Source organism: Pristis pectinata, chromosome 34 (genome assembly GCF_009764475.1).
Source record: "Pristis pectinata isolate sPriPec2 chromosome 34, sPriPec2.1.pri, whole genome shotgun sequence".
NCBI classification, from domain to species: domain Eukaryota; kingdom Metazoa; phylum Chordata; class Chondrichthyes; order Rhinopristiformes; family Pristidae; genus Pristis; species Pristis pectinata.
In genome coordinates, this window is record NC_067438.1 from 10,707,347 (window position 1) to 10,729,534 (window position 22,188).

General features: G+C 51.2%; 1 protein-coding gene across 1 annotated transcript in view; it reads right to left on the reverse strand.

The window, feature by feature from the left end:
* Window positions 1-394: 394 nt before the first annotated feature.
* LOC127585950 (zinc finger and BTB domain-containing protein 4-like) overlaps window positions 395-22,188 on the reverse strand; it is a 33,123-nt gene continuing 11,329 nt past the window's right edge. The window contains exons 6-9 of the mRNA XM_052043706.1: window positions 20,532-20,606; window positions 15,714-15,925; window positions 8,510-9,323; window positions 395-1,945 (exon numbers count right to left, since the gene is read on the reverse strand). Coding sequence (XP_051899666.1) covers window positions 485-1,945; window positions 8,510-9,323; window positions 15,714-15,925; window positions 20,532-20,606 — 2,562 coding nt within the window. The 3' untranslated portion in view covers window positions 395-484. The remainder of the gene's footprint in view (window positions 1,946-8,509; window positions 9,324-15,713; window positions 15,926-20,531; window positions 20,607-22,188) is intronic.

Below are 22,188 nucleotides of genomic sequence, written 5' to 3' on the forward strand. Positions count from 1 at the left end.
TGAGCCATGGTCGACATGGTTCCTACACAAAGCCGTGGTGTCCTTCCTCCCCACCTACCCCCACAGATGCCGAGTGATCCTCTGAGCATCTCCCAGTTTGAGTCCCATAAATATCAAAAGCAAGGGTGACTGTAAAAAATACTTCAATGCACAGCACCAGAATTTACACATATATATCTAAATATATATATGCATATTTTTATATAATTAAATACTAAAATTTTGCAAAAATTGTCAGCATGATCCGATTCGAAGGTGTGTGGGGTTCAATGCCAGACGTTGCTGGTCCCACCAGCAAGTTTTGCTGGCTCTTTCAGACTGGAGACCAGGCTCATTGCCCCCTCTCGCCACCACTTCCCCCCCTCCCCAACATCCCCTCCCCTCCCAGCCCCGCTCTGCCCTCAGCTTGGCCGCCAGCCCTTAACTCTTTGGTTGGGGTGGTGAGAACCCCGCCCCACCCTTCGCTGCGGGGGGGAGGCCGGGGTCAGAGGTCAGCCGCGCCGCTGAGGTCGGAGGGGAGGTCAAGGTCGGGGAGGGGGGCGGCGGCGTGGTAGAGCTTGGCGCAGGCGTTGCGGTGGCGGGTGAAGCTGTCCCGCCACATGAACTTCTTGCCGCAGTAGTGGCACTCGTAGGGCTTGTGGCCGGTGTGGATCTTCATGTGGCCCATCAGGTGGTGCTTCATCTTGAATTTCTTGCTGCAGATGGGGCAGCCAAAGGGCCGCACGTTGAGGTGCATGCTCATGTGCCGGTCCCGCTGGCTCTTGTGGGCGAAGCTCTTGCCGCACTGGCAGGGGTAGAGCTTGTAGACGCCGCCGGGAAAGTCAGAGGCAGCGGGCGGCTGGCAGGCGCTGGGACCCGGCTCGCCCAGCACGCCGTACGCCCCGTTCTCCTGGATCTCGCTGGCCTGCAGCACCGCCCCATTGGGGCTGCCCCCGCCCACGCCCACCATACGCTCGAAGTGGAAGTCGTCTGACGAGCCATAGTAGTCGACGGTCTCGTCGTAGCCCGGGTCCTCGGCGAACTCGTCATACTCCTCGGCCAGCGAGTGCTCGGCGAAGTGGGCAGCCTCGTGCTCGGACGCTCCCCCCGCCCCAGCCCCCTCCTGCTTCCTCCTCTTGCCAGCGGCTGGGTGGAAGGGGCGCTCCTCCTCGCTGCCCTCCTCCGACTTGCCGGCCTTCACCAGCACCCAGCGCTTGTGCGGCACCGCGCCCGGCACCGGGTAGGGGCAGTCGGCGCCGTCTCCCGCCCCGCCCTCCCCCCCAAACTTGTCCCGCTCGGCCGAGTTGCTGATGACGTTGTCCTGCTCTGTCTCCCGGCCCGGGGAGGCCTTCTGACCCTCTTCGTCCTCCTCCTCTTCCTCCTCCACCTCCTCCTCCTCTTCCTCCTCCTGGTGGCCCTCCAGCTTGATGTCATCCTCCTCGGGCCTCTCGAACTTGGCCGGCACATTGGCGCCGGCCTCGGGGCCATGCCAGGGGCTGAGGTAGTTGCTGCTGCTGGGCGACTGGTTCTGGCTGACGGCCTGGTGGCTGGGAGCCGGCGGCGACTGGCTTTCCTGCAGCAGCTCAGTGCACTTGTCCACCACATGCCACATCTGCAGGAAGCTGGCCACCGTCAGGTAGCTGACGATCTCCGGTGACAGGATGGTCAGCTTGCCAGTGTAGGAGGAGGCCAGCACGTTCTCAAAGGCCTTGGGGCTCATCACACCGGGCAGCACGATCCGGCTGGCGTTCTTGAGGAGGACCTGGTCGTGGAAGTAGGGCGAGGAGGCGGCCAGCACTGCCCGGTGCGCTTTGAACATCTGGCCCTGCAGGTGGATGGTGATGTCGCACAGCTTGCCCTCCATCCGCTGCTGGTTCAGCTTCCTCAGCAGGTTGTTGCCGAAGTTGGGGAACTCCACCTGAAACATCCCCGGCTCCATGGGCTTCCAGCAGAGCCCGCGCTGTACCTGGGACAGGCAGAAACAACACAAGTTCAAACACCCAATGCTCTGCTCTGGCCACGAACACACACACACACGAACACACACACACACACACACACACACACACACACACACACACACACTCGCTCGCTCTCTCTCTCTCTCACACACACACCTCACGAGGCCCTCCCAGTCTCAAACCCCTCTTGCATGTCCTAAGATCCCAAGAACCGGAGGAGGCCATTTACCCCCACTAACGTCCTAGCTCATCTCCAAAGTTAGAGGGAGATACAGGCCCTTCAGCCACCAAGTCCATGCTCATCAACCACTCATTTCCACTCATCCCATTCCCACTGATCTGCATCAACTTCCTACACCCCCCCACCCCAGTTTCTACCCCTCACCAACACACCAGGGGCAATTTACAGTGACCAATTAACCTAACAACCCGCACGTCGTTAGGACGTGGGAGGAAACCGGAGCACCGGGGGGAAACCCACAGGGAGAACGTGCAAACTCCACCCAGACAGCACCGGAAGTTGGGATCGAACCCAGGTCTCCAGCGCTATGAGGCAGCGGCTCTATGAGTTATGCCACTACAATGCTACCCATCTTAGCTCTGTCTACTCACTTTGGTTCCAGATCCCTTAACACCTTAACCTAGCAACAATCTATCAATCTTGGGTTTGAAATTTGCATTTCAACCCCAATTTCAGCACCACTTTGGGAGGCGAGGATTTGCACCACTTTCTGTGGCTGATCCGAGATTACGAGAGGCACAGGTAGGATAGATAATCAAAATCATTTTCCCCTGGTAGGACTATGAAAAACAAGAGGGCATGAGTTTAAGGAGGAGTTTTAAAGGGGATCTTTTACACAGACCATGGTTGATATCTGGAACGCACTGCCAGATGAAGTGGTGGAATCAGATATAGTCATTATGTTTAAGAGACATTTAGACAAATACTTAAAATAGGCAAGGCATAGAAGGATGTGGTCCCAGTGCAAGCAAATGGGGGTCATGTGGATGCGCAAAAGAGTCAGTATGGACACGGTGGGCTGAAGGGCCTGTTTCTGTGCCGTACGACTCGAAGTGCTTCCTGGTACCAATTGTTGAGCTGAGCTCGCATTTTATGCCCTCTTGCTCCAACCTGCCCAAATGAGGAAAGAATTCCTCTCCATCTACACTATCAAATTTTGAAATCTTAAACATCTTAATTTCACAGAAACTCAAGCCTGAGCTTTGTACCTGCCATTAGAGGGAACTGCTTTAGCCCTTGCAGCACCAGTACCAATACCCTCCTGAGGTGTCATACTCGGGGTGCAGAACTTCAGATGGAGTCTAACTGGGCCTCTCTGTGAAAGTCTGGACTGTCGGGAGATGACATCCTCTCCACAGCCTTGCAATACGTCATGTCCAACACCTTATTGCTGCCCAACTTCAGCTCTATGTTGCTGATTGAGCTGAACTTCAGTCAATCCTTCTCCTGAGACACCAAACCAACCAACTCAATACACCCTTCCAACTGTCACCCCCTGTCGACAGGATGTGCACAAAACACAACAACTAAAGAACAGCTACATTCCTATTTCATGACCTCAAAGTGCTTTTTGGCCAATGAAACACCTTTTGAAGTGTATTTACTGTTGTAAGGCAACATGAAAGTCAATTTGTGCACAGCAATATTGATTGAAGGATAAAGAACGCTCCTCTACCTCTCCGACACAGCGTCACAGGACATTTAACGTTCACCCAAAAACCAAACTTGTCCTTTAGCATCTCATCTGGATAACAGTATGTAACGGTCCCTGCTCCTTCAGTGCTGGAAGGGAAGGTCTGCTTAGATTTTGCCCTGACTTCTTCTGGAAAGGGACTCAAGGTAAGTGTGTTAGCTACGGGGCAGGGGCTAACTGAAAAACCACAAGCTCTGGAAGCAACTGGTCTTTCGGTTGGCAACCACCCTACGTGCATCGCTGAAGTCAAGTTCCAGGGGTTGACCCACATCCTATTGTTTGCAGTGGGCTGAGAGCAAGAGACTTATTGAACTTCCAAGATGGAGTTATGTAGGAAAAGGACAGTCAGTTGACCTCAGCGATACAACTCCCTGAAACATCAAACCATTCTATCCCATTCTCTTCCAACTTTTTTCTTTTCCAAATATTTTTCTGCTTCCTTTATGTCTTTACTCAAGAGCTTTGTCGGCGTTTGGAATTCTGTACCTTCTCAGGGCTGTGGATGCTCAATCACTGAGTAACTTGATCAATAGGTTTATGAGGCACACGGAAATCAGGTGGCAAGGTGGGACCGAGGGAGGAGATCAGATGGCAAGGTGGGACTGAGGGAGATAACCAGTCATTACTACAGGGCCCATTCCCGCTGAATGCTTTTCCTGTGACTAATTTTCCAGGATCTGGGTGCCACATACAGGGCCGCATTTTTCACTCGTAAGAAGGTGGAGGTGAGTGAGCCGCCTCCTTGAACCACTGCAGTCTTTCTGGTAAAGCTGCTTGCCGCAGTGCTGTTGGGGTTTCGGGGTTTAGACCCAGTGGTATAATCCCAAATCAGGCTGGTGTGTGAGTTGGAGGGAAACCTGCCCTGAAATAGTGGGAGGAGGTTGATGTGACACGTGGACATTCAGTGGACCAGCTGTGTGCTGCCTCCTGTTCTTTCTTTACTTACTAACACAAAAATACATTTCTTATTTATCTATCAAAGTATGAAGCTGCTGAATTCTGGCTTGACGAGAACGCTTGAATCAACAACAAATAGAAGACTATGGATAAAGTGCTGGGATTGAATGGGATTGATATAGATGGGTACTTGATGGTTGGCATGGACAGGGTGGGCCGAAGGGCCTGTCTTTGTACTCTATGATGAGCAGGTAGTCCAGGCTAGGCTGGCGTGAGTGATTTGGACAGAAGCACAGAGCTGCTGACTTTCCCATGTAGCTGCTACCTTTGTCCTTCTGGGAAAAGGAGACAACAAGCTTCAGGGGTAGTGTTCCTGGTGGCCATGGTGTACCACTGGAAGACAGAGTGGATGTTAATGTTGCCACACCAGGTGCTAACCAAGCAGACAGCTTTGTTTTGGAGGGTGCCTCACCCCTCCAAAGACATTGCAGGTGCACTCACTTGTCCAACTACAGAGTGTTTAACTTGTAGATGGTGGAAATAATTGGGTGACTCACCACAGGAGAGCCAGCCACGGACCTGCTCCAATAACCAACATGTTTATATGGCTAGTCCAGCTGAGTTTCAATTAGTGGTGACCCACAGGATGTAGGTGGTGAGGGTCTAGGCAAAGGCAACATCATCGTTAAGATATCAAGGGTGGGTGATCAGACAATATCTCGGAAACAACCACTGACAGTGCTCAGCACGTGACTGAATGTTGTCTTGGTCTTGACGCACGCAGTGGCCATTTTCTGAGGAGATTAACTGGAATTGAACGAAGTGCAGTTATCAGCGAACATCTCCACCTCCAATATGATAGAACAATTACTAATGAAAAGTGTGAAGCAGATTGGGCTCAGGGCAGTGCTGTCTTGAAAAGTTATCCAGTTAGACCCACTCAAAACATGTCTCTTTTCCAAGTATGCATCGATTATCGTGATGAAATGTCTGAGTTGGAGAGGGACAGAAGAGAGTGAGAGAAGAACAGAAGGTCGAGCATTTATGATGAGGCTTTCACAACCACAAGGCATTCTGAGAACACTTCACATAGAGTTAAATACTTGTGAAGTTTTTGTAAAGAAGGACAGCAAATAAGCACAACTCGGCTTCTCACATACAGTAAGTGGCATTATGCAGATAATCTTTCCTTTGAACTCACTGTGGTTAAAGATTAAATGACATTCCAAAATGCTGGCACTCCAACTCTGCAGCCCTCTGTCAGCAGTGCCCCTCACTGTACAGGGTCTCCCCAGATTCCCAATGCCCCATTTATGTACAGACTGTACATACAAGAGAGCATTTGGGAGACCAGCGGTATGGATTTGCCGACTGCTGCGGGGCTGCAGGCATCTTCTGTCGTGTGGGAACTCGGTTCGGTGACCACATTTCAGACTTGCAAACTGTCTGAACAGTTCACAGGAACGGAACCCTGCTGTAACCTGGGGAGGGACTATATAGCTCTTCCTCATTACTGCCACCCTCGGAGTCCACCGTTCTCTCAACATTGCCCCTCCAATAGTGCGGCCCTCCCTCATCCTCACCCCTCTGACAGTGTGGCCCTCCCTCAACGCCACCTCTCTGACAGTGTGGCCCTCCCCCACTGCCACCCCTCTGACAGTGTGGCCCTCCCTCACCAGCATGGCTCTCTCTCACCACTAACACTCCAAGTGCACCCCTTCCTCAGCACAGTCCGCTGACATTGTGGCCCTTCCTCAGCACAGTCCGCTGACACTGTGGCTCTCCCTTGGCACTGCTTCTCACCAATACCCCTCCAGCCAATGCAGTGTTCCCTCACCACCACCCCTGCAAAACTGCCGCGTTCCCTCACCACTGCCCCTCACACTGTGCAGCGCTCCCCCGGCACCGCCATTCCTAATAAGAGTCGCACTCCCTCGCCACTGCCCCTGCCACAGTGTGGCACTCCCTCACCAAGTCAGGCAAGGTGGTGAAGGGATATGGCATGCTTGCCCTCATCGGTTGAGACACTGAGTGCAGGAGTTGGCACTTGGAGTTTTGTGTGCAGTTCTGGATGCCTAGCTGTAGAAAGGATGTGATTAAGCTGGAGAGAGTGCAGAAAAAGTTCACAAGGATGTTGCTGGGACAGGAGGCCTCGAGTTATGAAGAGAGATTGGACAGGCTGGGACTGAGCCCTGGAGCAAAGGAGGCTGAGGGGTGACGTTCCAGAGGTTTATGAAATCATGAGCGGCACAACTGGATGGTAACAGTCTTTTTCCCAGGTTGGGGGGCATAGATTTATGATGAGAGAGGAAAGATTTAAAGGGGCTGTGAGGGTCAAGTTTTCCGCACGAAGGACATGGAAGCAGCTGCCAGAGTAAGTGGTAGAGGAGGGAAAAATTACAAAGTTTAACAGATATTTGGACAGGGACATGGATAGGAAAGGTTTAGAGGGATATGGGCCAAACGCAGGCAAATGGGACCGGCTCAGGAAGGCACCTTGGTCAGCATGGAGTAGTTGGGCCAAAGAGCTTGTTTGCATGAGGCAAAACTATGATTGCCCCTCCCATAGTGCAGGGCTCCCTTAGCACTGCCCCCCACCCCCCACAGTGTGAAGCTCCTTTAGTACTGCCCTTCTCAAAGAGTCATAGAGCACAGAAGCAGGCCCTTCAGCCCACCACGTCCACACTTACCTTCTTACCCATCTACACAAATCCCATTTGCCTGCATTTAGGTCCGTATCCTTCTATACCTCACCTATTTAAGTGTCTGCCTCAATAGTAATTTTATCGGATTCCACTGGCTCTTCTGTCTGCACTTTCCAGGTATCAACCACTCTCTGTATTTAAAAAAAACTACTTCTCAGATCCCCTTCCTCTCACCTTAAACTCATGCCCTCTTGCTTTTGATACCCCTATCATGGGAAAAAGATCATCTACCCTATCTACACCTCTCATAATCTTATATACTTCTATTAAGACACCCCTCAGCCTCCCTCACTCCAGGGAAGACAAGCCCATCCTATCTAATCTCTCCCCATACCTATTTATTTTGTAATTTATAGTAATTTTATGTCTTCGCTCTGTACTGCTGCCACAAAACAACACATTTCATGACATCAGTCAGTGATAATTAACCTGATTCTGAAGTCCTCCAATCCAGTCAACATCCTGGTGACTGTCCTCTGTACTTTCTCTGGAGTTTTGTAAGTGGCAACATAACATCCCAACTCTTCTATTCTGTGCCCTGACCCATGAAGGCAAGCATGCCATATGCCTTCTTCACCATCCCATCGACCTGTGTTGCCACTTTCAGGGTACTATGGACATGGACCCCGAGGTCACTGTTCATTAACATTCCTCAGTACCCTGCTCTACCCCACTTGACTTCCCAAATGCACCTTCTTGTACTTGTCAAGATTAAATTCCATCCGCCAACTTTTCTCACCACCTTCCTCCCAAAGTGTGGTGCTCCCTCACCGCCCCTCCCACTATGCTACACTCCCTCACTGTCCCTTTTCCAGTGTGGAGCCCTCTCAGCACTAAACCCCCCCCTGCCCCCCCAACAGTGAGGCTCTCCCTCAGCACCTCCCCTCCCACAGTGAGGCGCTCCCTCAGCACCTCCCCTCCCACAGTGAGGCGCTCCCTCAGCACCTCCCCTCCCACAGTGAGGCGCTCCCTCAGCACCTCCCCTCCCACAGTGAGGCGCTCCCTCAGCACCTCCCCTCCCACAGTGAGGCGCTCCCTCGATAGTGTGCGTATTGCCAGCCCTTCCACCACCGGGCAGATCCCCGCTGTGACTTATCAGCCCTGGGTCGCAGGATGCCCCTGCAGCCCGGGACTGGGCTTACACTCTGCGGGAAGCGCCGCTGCATTGCTACAGGCCGCCGGCCGGCCCGCTCCCTCCGCGGGCTACGCACCTACTCGAGGCCCAGGCTGTCAGCAAGAGGCCGAGGCCTACTTCCCCGCGGCGGCCGGAGAAGGTCAACAGGAGAGGGGGGGGCGGATACTTCCAGAGTCGGTCGCCGTGCGGCAGATAGCGGCCCGAGCGATGCTGTCCCGGCTCTAAGGGCGGCTCGGGCCTTGCGGTAGTACCACCACCTTCTTCATCCAGGCGGATGGCGGCCCGGCGCTCGGCTCCCGTCGGCGGCCTCCGGCCCGGCGCTCGGCTCCCGTCGGCGGCCTCCGGCCCGGCGCTCGGCTCCGCTCGGCGGCCTCCGGCCCGGCGCTCGGCTCCCGTCGGCGGCCTCCGGCCCGGCGCTCGGCTCCCGTCGGCGGCCTCCGGCCCGGCGCTCGGCTCCGCTCGGCGGCCTCCGGCCCGGCGCTCGGCTCCCGTCGGCGGCCTCCGGCCCGGCGCTCGGCTCCGCTCGGCGGCCTCCGGCCCGGCGCTCGGCTTCTGTCGGCGGCCTCCGGCCCGGCGCTCGGCTCCGCTCGGCGGCCCCCGGCCCGGCGCTCGGCTTCTGTCGGCAGCCTCCGGCCCGGCGCTCGGCTCCGCTCGGCGGCCCCCGGCCCGGCGCTCGGCTTCTGTCGGCGGCCTCCGGCCCGGCGCTCGGCTTCTGTCGGCAGCCTCCGGCCCGGCGCTCGGCTCCGCTCGGCGGCCCCCGGCCCGGCGCTCGGCTTCTGTCGGCGGCCTCCGGCCCGGCGCTCGGCTCCGCTCGGCGGCCTCCGGCCCGGCGCTCGGCACAGTTCGGGGGTCGATGTTGCCGTCCCGGTGCCCCGCTTGCAGGGTCCGGTAACTCGACGTCCCTCCAATGGGACCCGTCCCGTTGCAATACCTATTGGAACGCGATTAGCTCAGGGAAAGTTTCTACTCATCAGTACATGGAAGGAGCAACACTGATCAGATATTCTGCGGCAGGATTTGGAGAGAACTTTGTCTCCACACCCAACACGTTGACTCAGGGGCAAACCACATGCTGACCCTGCATGGTTGCATTTTCCAGTCGAAGATGCAATTTCTTGAGGACCCTCAGTCCTAGTGGGTCATTTGGTGCAGAGGATCACCTAGTTGCTTTGCTCCAAGGGCAAAGTGGTCCAGAGGGAGCAGAGACCAGGGACTTGCACAGCAAGCTGGCATGAACGAAGCTGTCTCGGTGGCCAGAGAGCTATGACTAACACACTGAGGACAGAAATCTGGAGCTCTTCATTATATAAAGTTGTTGAGGCCACAAGCCATGTAAAATCTTCAAAGCTACTAGTTTTGTTAGCTACCATTGATACGGGGCCAGGAGTGGGAGTTTCTTATATATAACTTGGCAGAATTAGATATCTTTTAATAATTTCACAGGTAAATGGGTTTATTCTTATTTCAATGTTTCATTGTGTATTGCAAAAAACTAGAAGGATGGGGCAAAAAAACTGCTGGAGGGACTCAGCGGGTCGGGCAGCATCTGTGGAGGGAAATGGACAGATGACGTTTCGGGTCGAGACCCTTCATCCGGACAGGGGTAAGGGGCATATAGCACTAAAAGTTTTATATAATTCCCAATCTAAAAATAGAAATTAAATATGCATAAATCAACACATTGTGTTAATTTAGGATTAAGGTTACATTTGTGATTTTTTTAATAATGTAACTACAAAGGTGACTTCCTGGTTGTCCGCTCCATTTCATTTATTACTGAGTTATTACTGAACTGACTGCTAAGCAAAGGAATATTTTGTCAGTGTGAGGTGAATTTGGCTCTATTCATATTTACTGTCAAAAAGCACATCCTGCCAAGCCTGTTAACCATGAATAGCCAACCCGATCCTAACCATCCCAATCGTGTGCTGAGCTGTCAGCAGCTCGTCAGGGGATTAAACATTTTATTGGATTCTCACCTAAGTTTAGACACTTACCTCAGTCTCTCTGTAACTCTCTTGTTGCCATATTGGTCCTGTTAATTTGAGAAGCGTCTCATCTGTGGACAGTCCACTCACTTTGTGGTGTCAGGCGCTCTGCTCCTGTGAGGTCACAAAGGGTTAAAGTAGATTAGTAGCAACGTTTCCCATCGTTTGCTGATGGAACACCACACATCACGGCGCACGGTCCTTCTTAACCAGCATTTCTATACCCGCTGTACATTTACCAATCACCCCCTTAAATGTGTCCACACTATAAGTCCCACCTCTGTTTGAGATGACAGATTCCACATTCAGAGCATCACTCTCTGAGTAAAGTGTTTCTCCTGAATACTTTGTTGGATTAATTGGTACCAGATTCGTACCCTCTCAAACGTCGGGTGTATTGTCATGTGCACACGTACGGTGAGGTACAGGTACAATGCAAAACTTGCTCGCAGCAGCATCACAGGCATGTAGGTACAGACAGCACACAGAACATAAATTACACATAAATTATATGTCAGTGAATAAAAAAATCAAAATTGTCATCCTCCCTCCCGTCAAACCCTTTCTTTTCAAAGCAAGGCCTCCCTTCAGCCTCTCCCTCCCTGCCGCCTTCCCTGTAGAGCCGCTGCCTCATAGCTCCCAGAGACCCCGGTTCGATCCTGACCTCTGCTGCTGTCTGTGTGTGAAGCTTACACATTCTCCCTGTGACCACGTGGGTTTCCCCCGGGTGCTCCCATTTCTTCCCGCATCCCAAAAACGTGCGGGTCAGTGGGTTAATTGGCCGCAGTAAATTTCCCCTAGTGTGTAGGTGAGGGGTAGAATCCGGGGGAGCTGATGGGAACGTGGGGGAGATTAAAATAGGACTAGTTTAGATAGGCGGTGGATGGTTGGTGCGGACTCTGGGCTGTATCCGTGCTGGATAACTCAGTATCATTCTTAACTATCTTTCTCTGCACCTCTCCAGTAAGAGCTGGTATGAAGGGCCTCCTTTTGACTTTGATGGTGCCTGGCTCACAAGATATCCAGCAAGGGGGATAGACAGGGTAGGTAGTAAGGATCTTTATCCCACAGGGTGTCTAAGACAAGAGGGAAGAGGTTTATGGTGAGAAGGAGGAGGTTTAGAGGGGATTTCTTTCACCCATGGGGAGGAGGGGGTTGGAATCTGGAATGCACTGCCCGAGGGGGTGGTGGAGGCAGACACCCGTGTACGGATGGCACACAGAAAAAAAAGCTCTTCACTGTATCTTGGTACAGGTGACAATAATAAACCAATACCAGTAACAAGCATCTAGACAAGCACTTGAATTGCCAAGGCATAGAAGGCTACGGACCAAAGTCAAAGTCAAGTTGATTGTCATGAACACAAGTCCAGGTGCGCACAGGTGCAATGCAAAACTTACTTGCAGCAGCATCACAGGCACAGAGCATCCGATAAGCAGCATTCACAAGAAAAACAAACACAAATCAAACACAATTTTTACAAGAAAGAACATAATTAGAACGAAAAAAAAGTCCTTTTGGTGCAATGGATTGCTAAACTCTACTGAAGTAGTGATTAGGGTTGTGCAGGTTGGTTTAAGAACCGAATGGTTGCACTTGGTGGTGTGGGACTTCAGGCTTCTGTACCTGTTGCCTTCTTGAGGCAGCGCCTCTTATAGATGCTACTGATGGTGGGGAGGGATGTGCCCGCGATGTATTGGTAAATGTGATTAGTATAGATTGGTGTAACTCAGCATGGAATTGGTGAGCCGAAGGGTTTCTGTCCTGTGCCACTCTCTGACAAGGACTCCCATTCTTTGGAGAGTAACCCTCCATTTAAGACTCACAGTTAGGTCAGAAAGCCATCTCTACTTCTACATGGAATAACCAAAAACAGGGGCCATAAATACGACAATCAGTAATCAATCTAGTAATCAATTCAGAGAGTTTCTGTAATGTGGAGAATGCCACGGGGAGGTGGCGGAAGTCAGCAATATTGCTGCATTTGAGGCGGATGCCAGATACACACAGAGGTGAGAAAGGATTTGCAAATAGGACAAAGGATTCGAGGCAGCTTGCAGGCAGCAGAAACACCAGGATGGATGCACGGAAATCTATACCTGGAAATTCTGCATAAGCTAGAATTAGCAATTATTCGGGGAGTGGGTTTGCTGATGAAACCCAGCCTGGGGCTTGAGCATTGAACCAAGAACTAAGAGGAAGTTATTTCACAAAAGATATTGCAATTCTTTTTGAGAGTCAGGCAGCCAGGAAACCACAGGAAATCAGGTGATCAAAATGTGGCCTTCCAACCGTGAAACCGTGAAGGGTGAACGTGTCAGGAAGGAAGGGAATAAAGTCATCTCTTGCAGTGCCGAATGCACCAAAGAATAAAGTGGAACTGCAGGCTAAGAGCGAGGCAGTCCGCCAAACCTCACCTCACAGGAGCTGAAGTGGGTTAAAAATTACTTTTAAAACTAGGAAGCCCACGTCTCCAGTTTGACTTCAAACCGGAAGCCTAATTTGCTGGGTTGTAACACTGAAGGACGTGGGCCTGATTAATGGAGCATAAACATATCTCAAAGCCCAAAATAACAATAATATGAACCCTTGACTCTGCCAGGCTTTGACCTAATTTAATCCGATCCCCGAGCACCACAAAACACTGTGAAGAATCCACAAAACTGGTTTCAAACTTTGTCTGCAAGAGCAGAAGACAGAAGTGGAGACACAAGAGGCTGCAGATGCTGGAATGTGGAGCTACACACAATCTGCTGCAGGAACCCAGTGAGGTATTGTCAATATTTCGGGTTGAAACCCTGCATCAGGACCTCCTTTTCTTTAAAAAATAATCTTGCGGGAAGTGCGGGGTTGAGGCTCTGTCAGGTTGGAGGCTGCGGAGGGAAGATCTCCTGACGTAATGAGATCTGTGACAGCGCGGGGGATGATGGCCTGGTGTTTTTTGGTGGGGTCCTGATGCAGCATTTCCACCCGAAACGTCGACAACTCCTTTCCTCCCACAGATGCTGCCCAACCCGCTGAATTCCTCCAGCAGGTTGTCATGTGGTTCATTGTTGGTCAAGCCTTTTTGTTGCCTACTCTGGGTCTGTAATGTCTCAACACAGTGCTCATGGTGGAATATGTTCCACATCTCCATATTATGGATGCCAACCTTTTCCCAGGATTGCTATATCATCCCTTGAGTTCACTCTTTGCTTGGAAACCAAGCAGGGAACACCATTGGCTTCAGACTGATGGGGTCCTCATCTGCTGCCACCCAATGCTCTGTAGGGAGGGATGATTTACCTGACCATTACCAGGCTGCAACCTACCCCTGGTGTAGGTGGGGGAGGTGGTGGGGGGGAGAGGTGTCAATGGGTATGTGGATCAGAATAGGTTACAGAGTTAACATTTCAGAAATGGGAAAGAGATGATACCTGGCTCCATAGATTCTCTCCACTACACACATTTGTCACGATATTTGCCATCTATATCAATGATTTGGATGAGAATGTACAAGGCATGGTTTGTAAGATTGCAGATGACACTAAAACAGGTGGTATTGTTGACAGTAAGATAGTTATCAGGATCTACAGAGGGGTCTTGATCAGCTGGGTAAGTGGGCCGAGGAATGGCAAATGGAGTTTAATTCAGGTAAGTGCGAGGTGTTGCATTTTGTGAAGACAAATCAGGGTAGGACTCTCACAGTGAATGGCAGGGCTCTGGGGAGTGTTGAAGAACAGAGTGACCTAGAAGCAAAAGTACATAGTTCCCTGAAAGTGGGGTTGAAGTTGGACAGGCTGGTGAAAAGGCATTTGGCACACTGGCACTGAGTATAGAAGCTGGGATGTTATGTTGCATTTGTACAACACATTGGGTATTTGGAACATTGTGTTCAGTTTTGATCACCCTGCTATAGGAAAAATGGACATGAAGCTGGAAATAATGCAGAGGAGATTTACGAGGGTGTTGCTGGGACTCGAGGGACTGAGTTAAGGAGAGAGGTTGAGCAGGTTGGGACTTTTTACATTGGAGCATAGGAGAATGAGGGGTGACCTTATAGAGGTGTGAAATGATGAGGGGCATCGATAGGGTGAATGCGCACAGTCTTTTTGCCAGGGTTGGGGCATCAAGAACTAGAGGGCATAAGTTTAAGGTGAGAGGGGAGAGGAACCTGAGGGGCAACTTTTTCACTGAGAGGGTGGTCAGGTATGTGGAACGAGCTGCCAGAGGAAGTGGTTGAGGCAGGTACATTAACAGCATTTAAACGATACTTGGACAGGTACATGGATAGGAAAGGTTTAGAGGGATATGGGCCAAACGAGGGCAAATGGGACTAGTTTAGATGGGAATCTTGGTCGGCATGGACCCGTTGGGCCGAAGGGCCTGTTTCCGTGCTGTATGACTCTCTCTCCGTGCAACGATGAGCCTGCCCGCTGTGAGGGGGCAAACTCAGCCAGAAGACAACTTGGGAACCCGTTACGTTTGAAGGACTACAAGCTTCAGAACCCCAATGTGATGTCTAATGCATGACGGGGCTTGTGTTTACGAAGCACCTCCCACAATCTCAGGACAGCCCAGAAGTCCAGCCATTGCCCCGGTGTAGGAAACACCTGTGGGCAGCCAGGTCTCTCTAACAGGAATATCATAATGGCACAACTGTTTGTCTTTAGTGCTGCTGACTTGGAAGGATAAACATTGGACAGGACGCCAGCTCAGATCCTGCTCAACATTTATCCATCTTTCTCGGAGAGTGCTGTGGGATCTTTCACAGTCACCTTAGCTCACCGCCTCACCCGCAGTGTCTCTGACTGCACGGTGGTGAGCCCAGATGTCACACTCAGGTAAAAGCAGAAAATGCCCAAAACACCTAGCATCCATGGAGAGAGCAATGCTCAACATTTCAGGACCCTTCCAGTTCCCAGATTTGTCTCTCTCTCCACAGCTGCTGCCTGACCTGCTGAGTGTTTCCAGCATTTATCTAGTTTTATTTCAGACTTCCGGCACCTAAAAGTTTTTCGATTTTTGTGCTCGGGGGCCTGTAGTGGACTTGAAACCCTCTGACCCAGGGTTTACAAAGGTCAGGGTACAATATTTGAAGTCACACTATGTCACCCCAAATATTTTAATACCTTTATTAGATAGTTCTCCACCAACAGAGAGAGAAAAAAAATCAGGTATTGATGATCAGAGTTGATTATCTTCCAATCTGATCAAAGGAAACCAAGTCACGGAGGCTGCCTTCTTACTGAGGTTTCCCCAGGGCTCTCTCAGCTTTAGTCTCCCTACCCAGCTCTGTGTGACCAGCCTGATCACACTTAGCCAGTTAACTCTGCCCCCAGTTGGGTCCTCACACTGGACTGGCCTCTGCAGGCAAAATCAAACCCCGTCCTATGGGCTTTGCCTGACCACATCGACGCAGCGTCACAGGGGCCAGGAGACAGGCGGCAAGGGACTGGGCGTGCCGGAGACAGCATGGCTGGGAGCTCGAGAGGCAAGCAGACTTGGTGGTGAGGCCTGGCCACATCCAGAGGGGCAGAGGCCGGAGGCCAGAGGTAGGCTTCAGCTGGCACAGGGCCAGATTTGGGAGCCGGAGAGTGGAGTAACAGCCACACAGGTTCGAGGATCGGAGCAGGCCTGAGGTTGGTTCAGGTCACCACAGAGACTGGTTCAGGGGCCCAGCAGGACAAGGTTGGTTCAGATCCACAGAGGCTGGTTCAGGGGCCCAACAGGGACAAGTTTTGTTCAGTGGCCCAGCAGGGACAAAGCTGGTTCAGGTCTCCATAGAGGCTGGTTCAGGGGCCCCGCAGGCCTGAGGGTCGAGCAGGCCCAAGACTGATTCAGTGGTCCAACGGGGCCAAGAATGAAGCAGGGATTCAGCAACCCAAGACTGAGGCAGGGGTCAAAGACCCAGGCCCAAGCTCATGAAGGTCCCACCACAAAATCACGGCAAGTTTTCAGTCGAGCACTGAAAATAGTTTACAATGCCTTTAGCTACAAAGAAAACTCCAAAACAGGCTGCTCACAACAACTTTTTTTAATATTTTCATCACAGGCAATGATAACCATAATTAAATTTATTTTAAAAACTTTATACAAATCCAGTTTGAATACTAAGATATTACAACAAAGCTAATATTTAATTTATACGCAGGCAATTACACCGCTAACTAAAAGGTCCAGGTCTAGTTGTCTTACAACCTTACTTTTTTGGGTTCCAAATAGGCACTACTTATCATCATTAATGTCACGTGTTAAAGGATGGAACACACTGCTCTCCCCACTCACTGCTGACAATACTTCTTATGTTACAATACAACAATACTGCAGGTCGTCATGGTGGACTAGAGGATGTTCGGGGCACACACACACACACTGACACGGCTGGGGTTAGAACAATGACTACACACAGTGGTACATCAAAGGACACCCGTCAGTAACCAGCACAGAGTCAGGGTGCAGTGAGATCGGAATCTGGCCTCATCTCGCTCTGTGGCAACAGTGTCACACGGTGTGAGTGGACGGACACCACTCACTGTGACTACAGTGTCACACGGTGTGAGTGGACGGACACCACTCACTGTGACAACAGTGTCACACAGTGAGTGGACGGACACCACTCACTGTGACAACTGGGGCTGTGGACATCACTGCCAAGGCCAGCATTTATTGGCCACCCACACCGGACCCTGAGGAGACGGCAGAGAAGAGATGTGCCTTGCTGCGGCATTTCACAGGGTAGGTACGAGTCAATCACCTGCACTGATCGGTGAGTCATCCCCAAGACACAGTGGGGAAGGATGGCAGATTCCATTCTATGGACAATGTGAGTCAGTCTGGTGTAGAATCACACAGCAAGGAAACAGGCCCTTCTGCCTATCGAGTCCCTGCCACCAACCACCCTTTGACACCAATCCCATTTTATTCTCCCCACACTCCCATCACTCACCCCCCCCCCACCCTACCCCTCATCCTACCACATGGGGGCAATTTACAGCGGCCAATGAACCCACCGACCCCGCATGTCTTTGGGAATGTGGGAAGAATCCGGAGCACCCGGGGCGGGAAACCCACCCGGTCATAGGGAGAACGTGCAACTCCACACACACACGGACAGCGCCGGAGGTCAGGATCAAACCCGGGTCTCTAGCGCTGTGAAGTAGCTGCTTTACCATCTGCACACTCTCCCACCCTGTTTTCATGGGCTTTACATTCAGATAAAGCACATTGAAATTTCCCAGCCACTGTAATGGGTCAGTGATGTGGAGAACGGACCATTACTAGTTGGGTTATTGTGCTCTCATCTCCCAGTCCCTACCCACACTGAAACAGTAGCACTATGACAGTAGTCTCCCGCTACGATAGTATTACCACTGCGTCTGGTGTGTCACACGGATACAAGCACCAATGTGACACAGAAAGTAGGTGTTCACTAACACTGAAGTGTGACAATAGTTAAAGTCTGAGGACCGTCACAATCAGCAGTGCGTGAGATCCACTTTCAGTTGAGCTCTAACTGGTAGTGGACACCACCAAAGCCTGAATCCATCAGTTCCAGAGTCCACAAGTTACTCAATTCTTCTGTAAGCACCCAGCTTTTCCAATCCTGCTTCACAAGGACGCCTGACCTCGTTGTGTCTCCCCCCCCCCCCGTGACATGGGGGGGCTCTCTCATGTTGTCCCTCTCTTTTACTGAACGAGCCACAATTTTCCACTGTGGGCTTTCACCGCTCACTGACCTCACCACGGAGGCCAGCCCTCACACGTTGACACTCAATCCTGCTCGGTCCTCACTGGATGGGCTCCCATGGGGTCGGGTCACACGATGGCTTGGTACCCCATCCCTCAGTAACGTAAGCCCAGATATAAAAAGTGGGCTGTAAAACAGATGGGTCTTCCCACCTTGTGAGTTTGCCACACTGGAGGGGGTTAGACTAGAAATGCCCCCGATATCTCCCCCACCAGCAGGGACCCCAGATGGGGGACTGCATGTGAAAACCTCGGCTAATGTGTAGCTGGGCAGACTCTGCCTGATTATGGCAACTGACCTGCCCCAACTAACCCACACTGATCAGAGATCAGAGCTCGGATTTCTCCAGTGTTTAACGCCTTTCCCTCTACTGTCAGAGTTAAAATAGACCAAATAAGTTATCTGATACAATCCCTTCTGGCCGTTTAGTGTTTGGCTTCACAAATACACAACATTTTAGTTTACGTATTATGCATATTTACACATTTATCCACAGGCACACAATATATATGTACACTTCTATCGATATCTACATAAACACACATACATACAAATACACACATACATACGTGGACATTTACCCTGTTTTACACTCCGCAATTCTACACACACAATACACGCAGAAAAACCTGGATAATGGGGATGAAGAGGAAAATGAACATTAAAGTGTAAGGGAGTGGACTTTAGAAGAGAAAACATCACCGTCTCTACAGAAAATAAAACTGAGCGGGGCAGAGCAACAGAGGGGATGCAAGCTGATAAAACCATTATAAACCTCATCAAAAGTCAGCAAAGCAATTAAACATGCAGACCAAGTTACGGTAAACTTGTAAAGGATCGACGTCAGTCACTTGAGGGCTGTGCACAGTTCTGGTCCAAACACTTCAAAAAGGATGCAAAAACAGTGCAGGAAGTGCAAACAAAAGTGCAAAGATAGCACCGAGAAATGACAGCGATGGGGAATGGTTGGAACTGTGTCCTGTAGAAAAGAGACATAATGGTGACCACATTGGGTTAGGACAGGACAGATGTTGAGTGTGGGCAGAATCCAAAACTAGTGGCCATGTGTCAAGGTCGCTGGGAATAAATCCAACAGGAAGTTGAGTGGGTCAGGATATGGAACTCACTGTCACTGGAAGTGGATCAGGCAAAGAGACTGGATGCTTTCAAAAGAACAAGACCATGACAAGGGACTACAAAGGTTTACTGGAAGACAAGATGGCCTATTTCTTTGCTGTATATGTTAAGTAATTCTATTTAATAATATAGACATACATAAACACGCAGTCACTCACACACACCTAAAGTACACAAAAAATGCATAATAGGTTTATACGATTATCCTACAGCATATTCTAAAGTCAAACTATCACTCCAGTAAGAACTGTAAAAACCAAATCTTGCATTAGAAATCCTGTCAATCCGCTCAACAATTCAGAAGCATAGGGTGGCCATAAAAGAAATATGGCCCATCGTGCCCCAGTGGTCCTCAAAAAGAACCGCCTAATTCTTTTTCCCCAGGGCCTTGAAAATGTACCCTTTTCAATCGTCCATTTTGAAGTTGGACTGAAGAGCAGGTCATTGGCAGTGGAACCTTCAATGCTTTCTGTAATGTGTGTAAAGCAGTAAATAGTCCTGTGTGGCCTTACTCTCCATGCATTCTCTCTGCCACATGATGTTAATCAGTCCCTCAGCTTCTCCAGAATCCTTGTGGATACTGGCAAGTGTGCACCTGTTAAAGGACACACTTCCAAGTGTGCAAAGCACATAACAACAGCCTCTAAATTCCCTGAATGATGTCTGTGCCTTGACAGCATCAGAAATACCAGTCGTTTGGTGTAAACAGCCATTCATTTCTCAGTGCAACAAACAAAACGCTGGAGGAACTCAGCAGGTCAGGCAGGATCTGTGGAGGGAAACAGACAGTCGACGTTTCGGGTCGAGACCCTTCATCTGGACAAGACGTCGACTGTCCATTTCCCTCCACAGACGCTGCCTGACCCGCTGAGTTCCTCCAGCCATTTGTTCGTTGCTCCAGATTCCAGCATCTGCAGTCTTCACTGATTCCCCGGTACTCGTCCAAAGCTACAGTCAGGAATCCCAACACTCCCTCAGTAAGAGACTGGGAATGGGGGTCAAAATGTGAGAGTACAACTTGGGAAAAGACCCAGCAATATTTTACATTCCGTCACCCGTCAGTGTGAGCATAACCTTGCTGAACATGTGCAACTAAACAATGATTCACAAATGTGTGGAGAGCGGGTGAGGGCAGATCCTGCTTGCCACGGGTCTGGCTGCACCACAACTGGGAACTGAGGGGTAAACCACTCGGATGCAATGAGTGGACACCCAACTTGCTCAGTAACCAACACTACTGCAGGGAGGGAGGAGAGGGTTTACTCTCCACCAACATCCCCCTCACCCTCCGCTCCATCTCCAGCTCCAGCTCCAGCTCCTGGGAGTCTCCGCTCATTCCAGCTTCGGTGGAGTTTCTGTTCTGGCAAGGTCGGAGAGTGAAACGGAGGAAGGGGAGACTAGCGGGGTTGGTGTCGGCTTCCCAGAGGAAGATGGAAATAATCCCCACTTACCAACCTTCCCCACCTACCCAACACGCACACACACTTCCCCCCCACCTACCCAACACGCACACACACACTTCCCCCCCACCTACCCAACACGCACACACACACTTCCCCCCCACCTACCCAACACGCACACACTTCCCCCCCACCTACCCAACACACACACACTTCCCCCCACCTACCCAACACACACACACTTCCCCCCCACCTACCCAACACGCACACACTTCCCCCCACCTACCCAACACACACACACTCTTCCCCCCCACCTACCCGACATGCACACACACTGCCCCCCCACCTACCCAACACACACACACACACTTCCCCCCCACCTACCCAACACACACACACACACACTTCCCCCCCACCTACCCAACACACACACTCTTCCCCCCCACCTACCCAACACGCACACACTCTTCCCCCCCACCTACCCAACACACACCCCCCCCACACACACTCTTCCCCCCCACCTACCCAACACACACACCTCCCCCCCACCTACCCAACACACACACACACACTTCCCCCCCACCTACCCGACATGTACACACACTCCCCCCCACACACACTCCCCCCCCCACACACACACTCCCCCCCACACACACACTCCCCCCCCACACACACTCCCCCCCACACACACACTCCCCCCCACACACACACTCCCCCAACACACACACACTCTCCCCCCACACACACACTCTCCCCCCACAGAATCACACATACAACCAATGCATACACACACACAATAGAAACCACATACGTAGACACACACACAAAGCACATATGCATGCATGTACACAACAGAAACACACACACACAAACATGCATGTACAAACCACATGCATGCACACACATACCACACCTATAAACACACCACGTATACATACATACGCACACCACACATACATACAAAGACACACCACACATACATACATAACACATACATACAAACACACACCACACATACATACCTACACACAAACCACATGCACACACTGATACTGGCCCTACCATTTTAATTCGTTTCCCCCAGTGGGAAGCTTGCTCCCAGATCACAGCGCACAATGAGCCCATTCCTCCCACCACATCCATAGTCTCTCCGATTATTCCCAAAGCCTACTCTATTCTATCCCCGTTTGGGAAGGATGGTGGGCGACGACCTATCCAACCCATTACCCAGAGGGCAGGCCTCGGGGAACTGCCCCACTGCCCCTGCAGAGAAAGGCAGCAGTGGGTCATACTGACCGAGGGAGCACCAGAAACTGTCGGCACTGTTTCGGGTCCTCTATCAGGCACCATATAAAAGCAGAGCACCTATAAACAACGGTACCTTTATAAAGTAAATACCAAAGCTGCAGTTTTTATACACAAATTAATTTATCTACCATGTCAAAACCACGTACTGCCACAGATATTTTGGGAAAGAGGGACCTGAGAGAGTAGTGAAAGAACACAAACCAACAGAAAACGATGAATGCAATAAAGACCCAA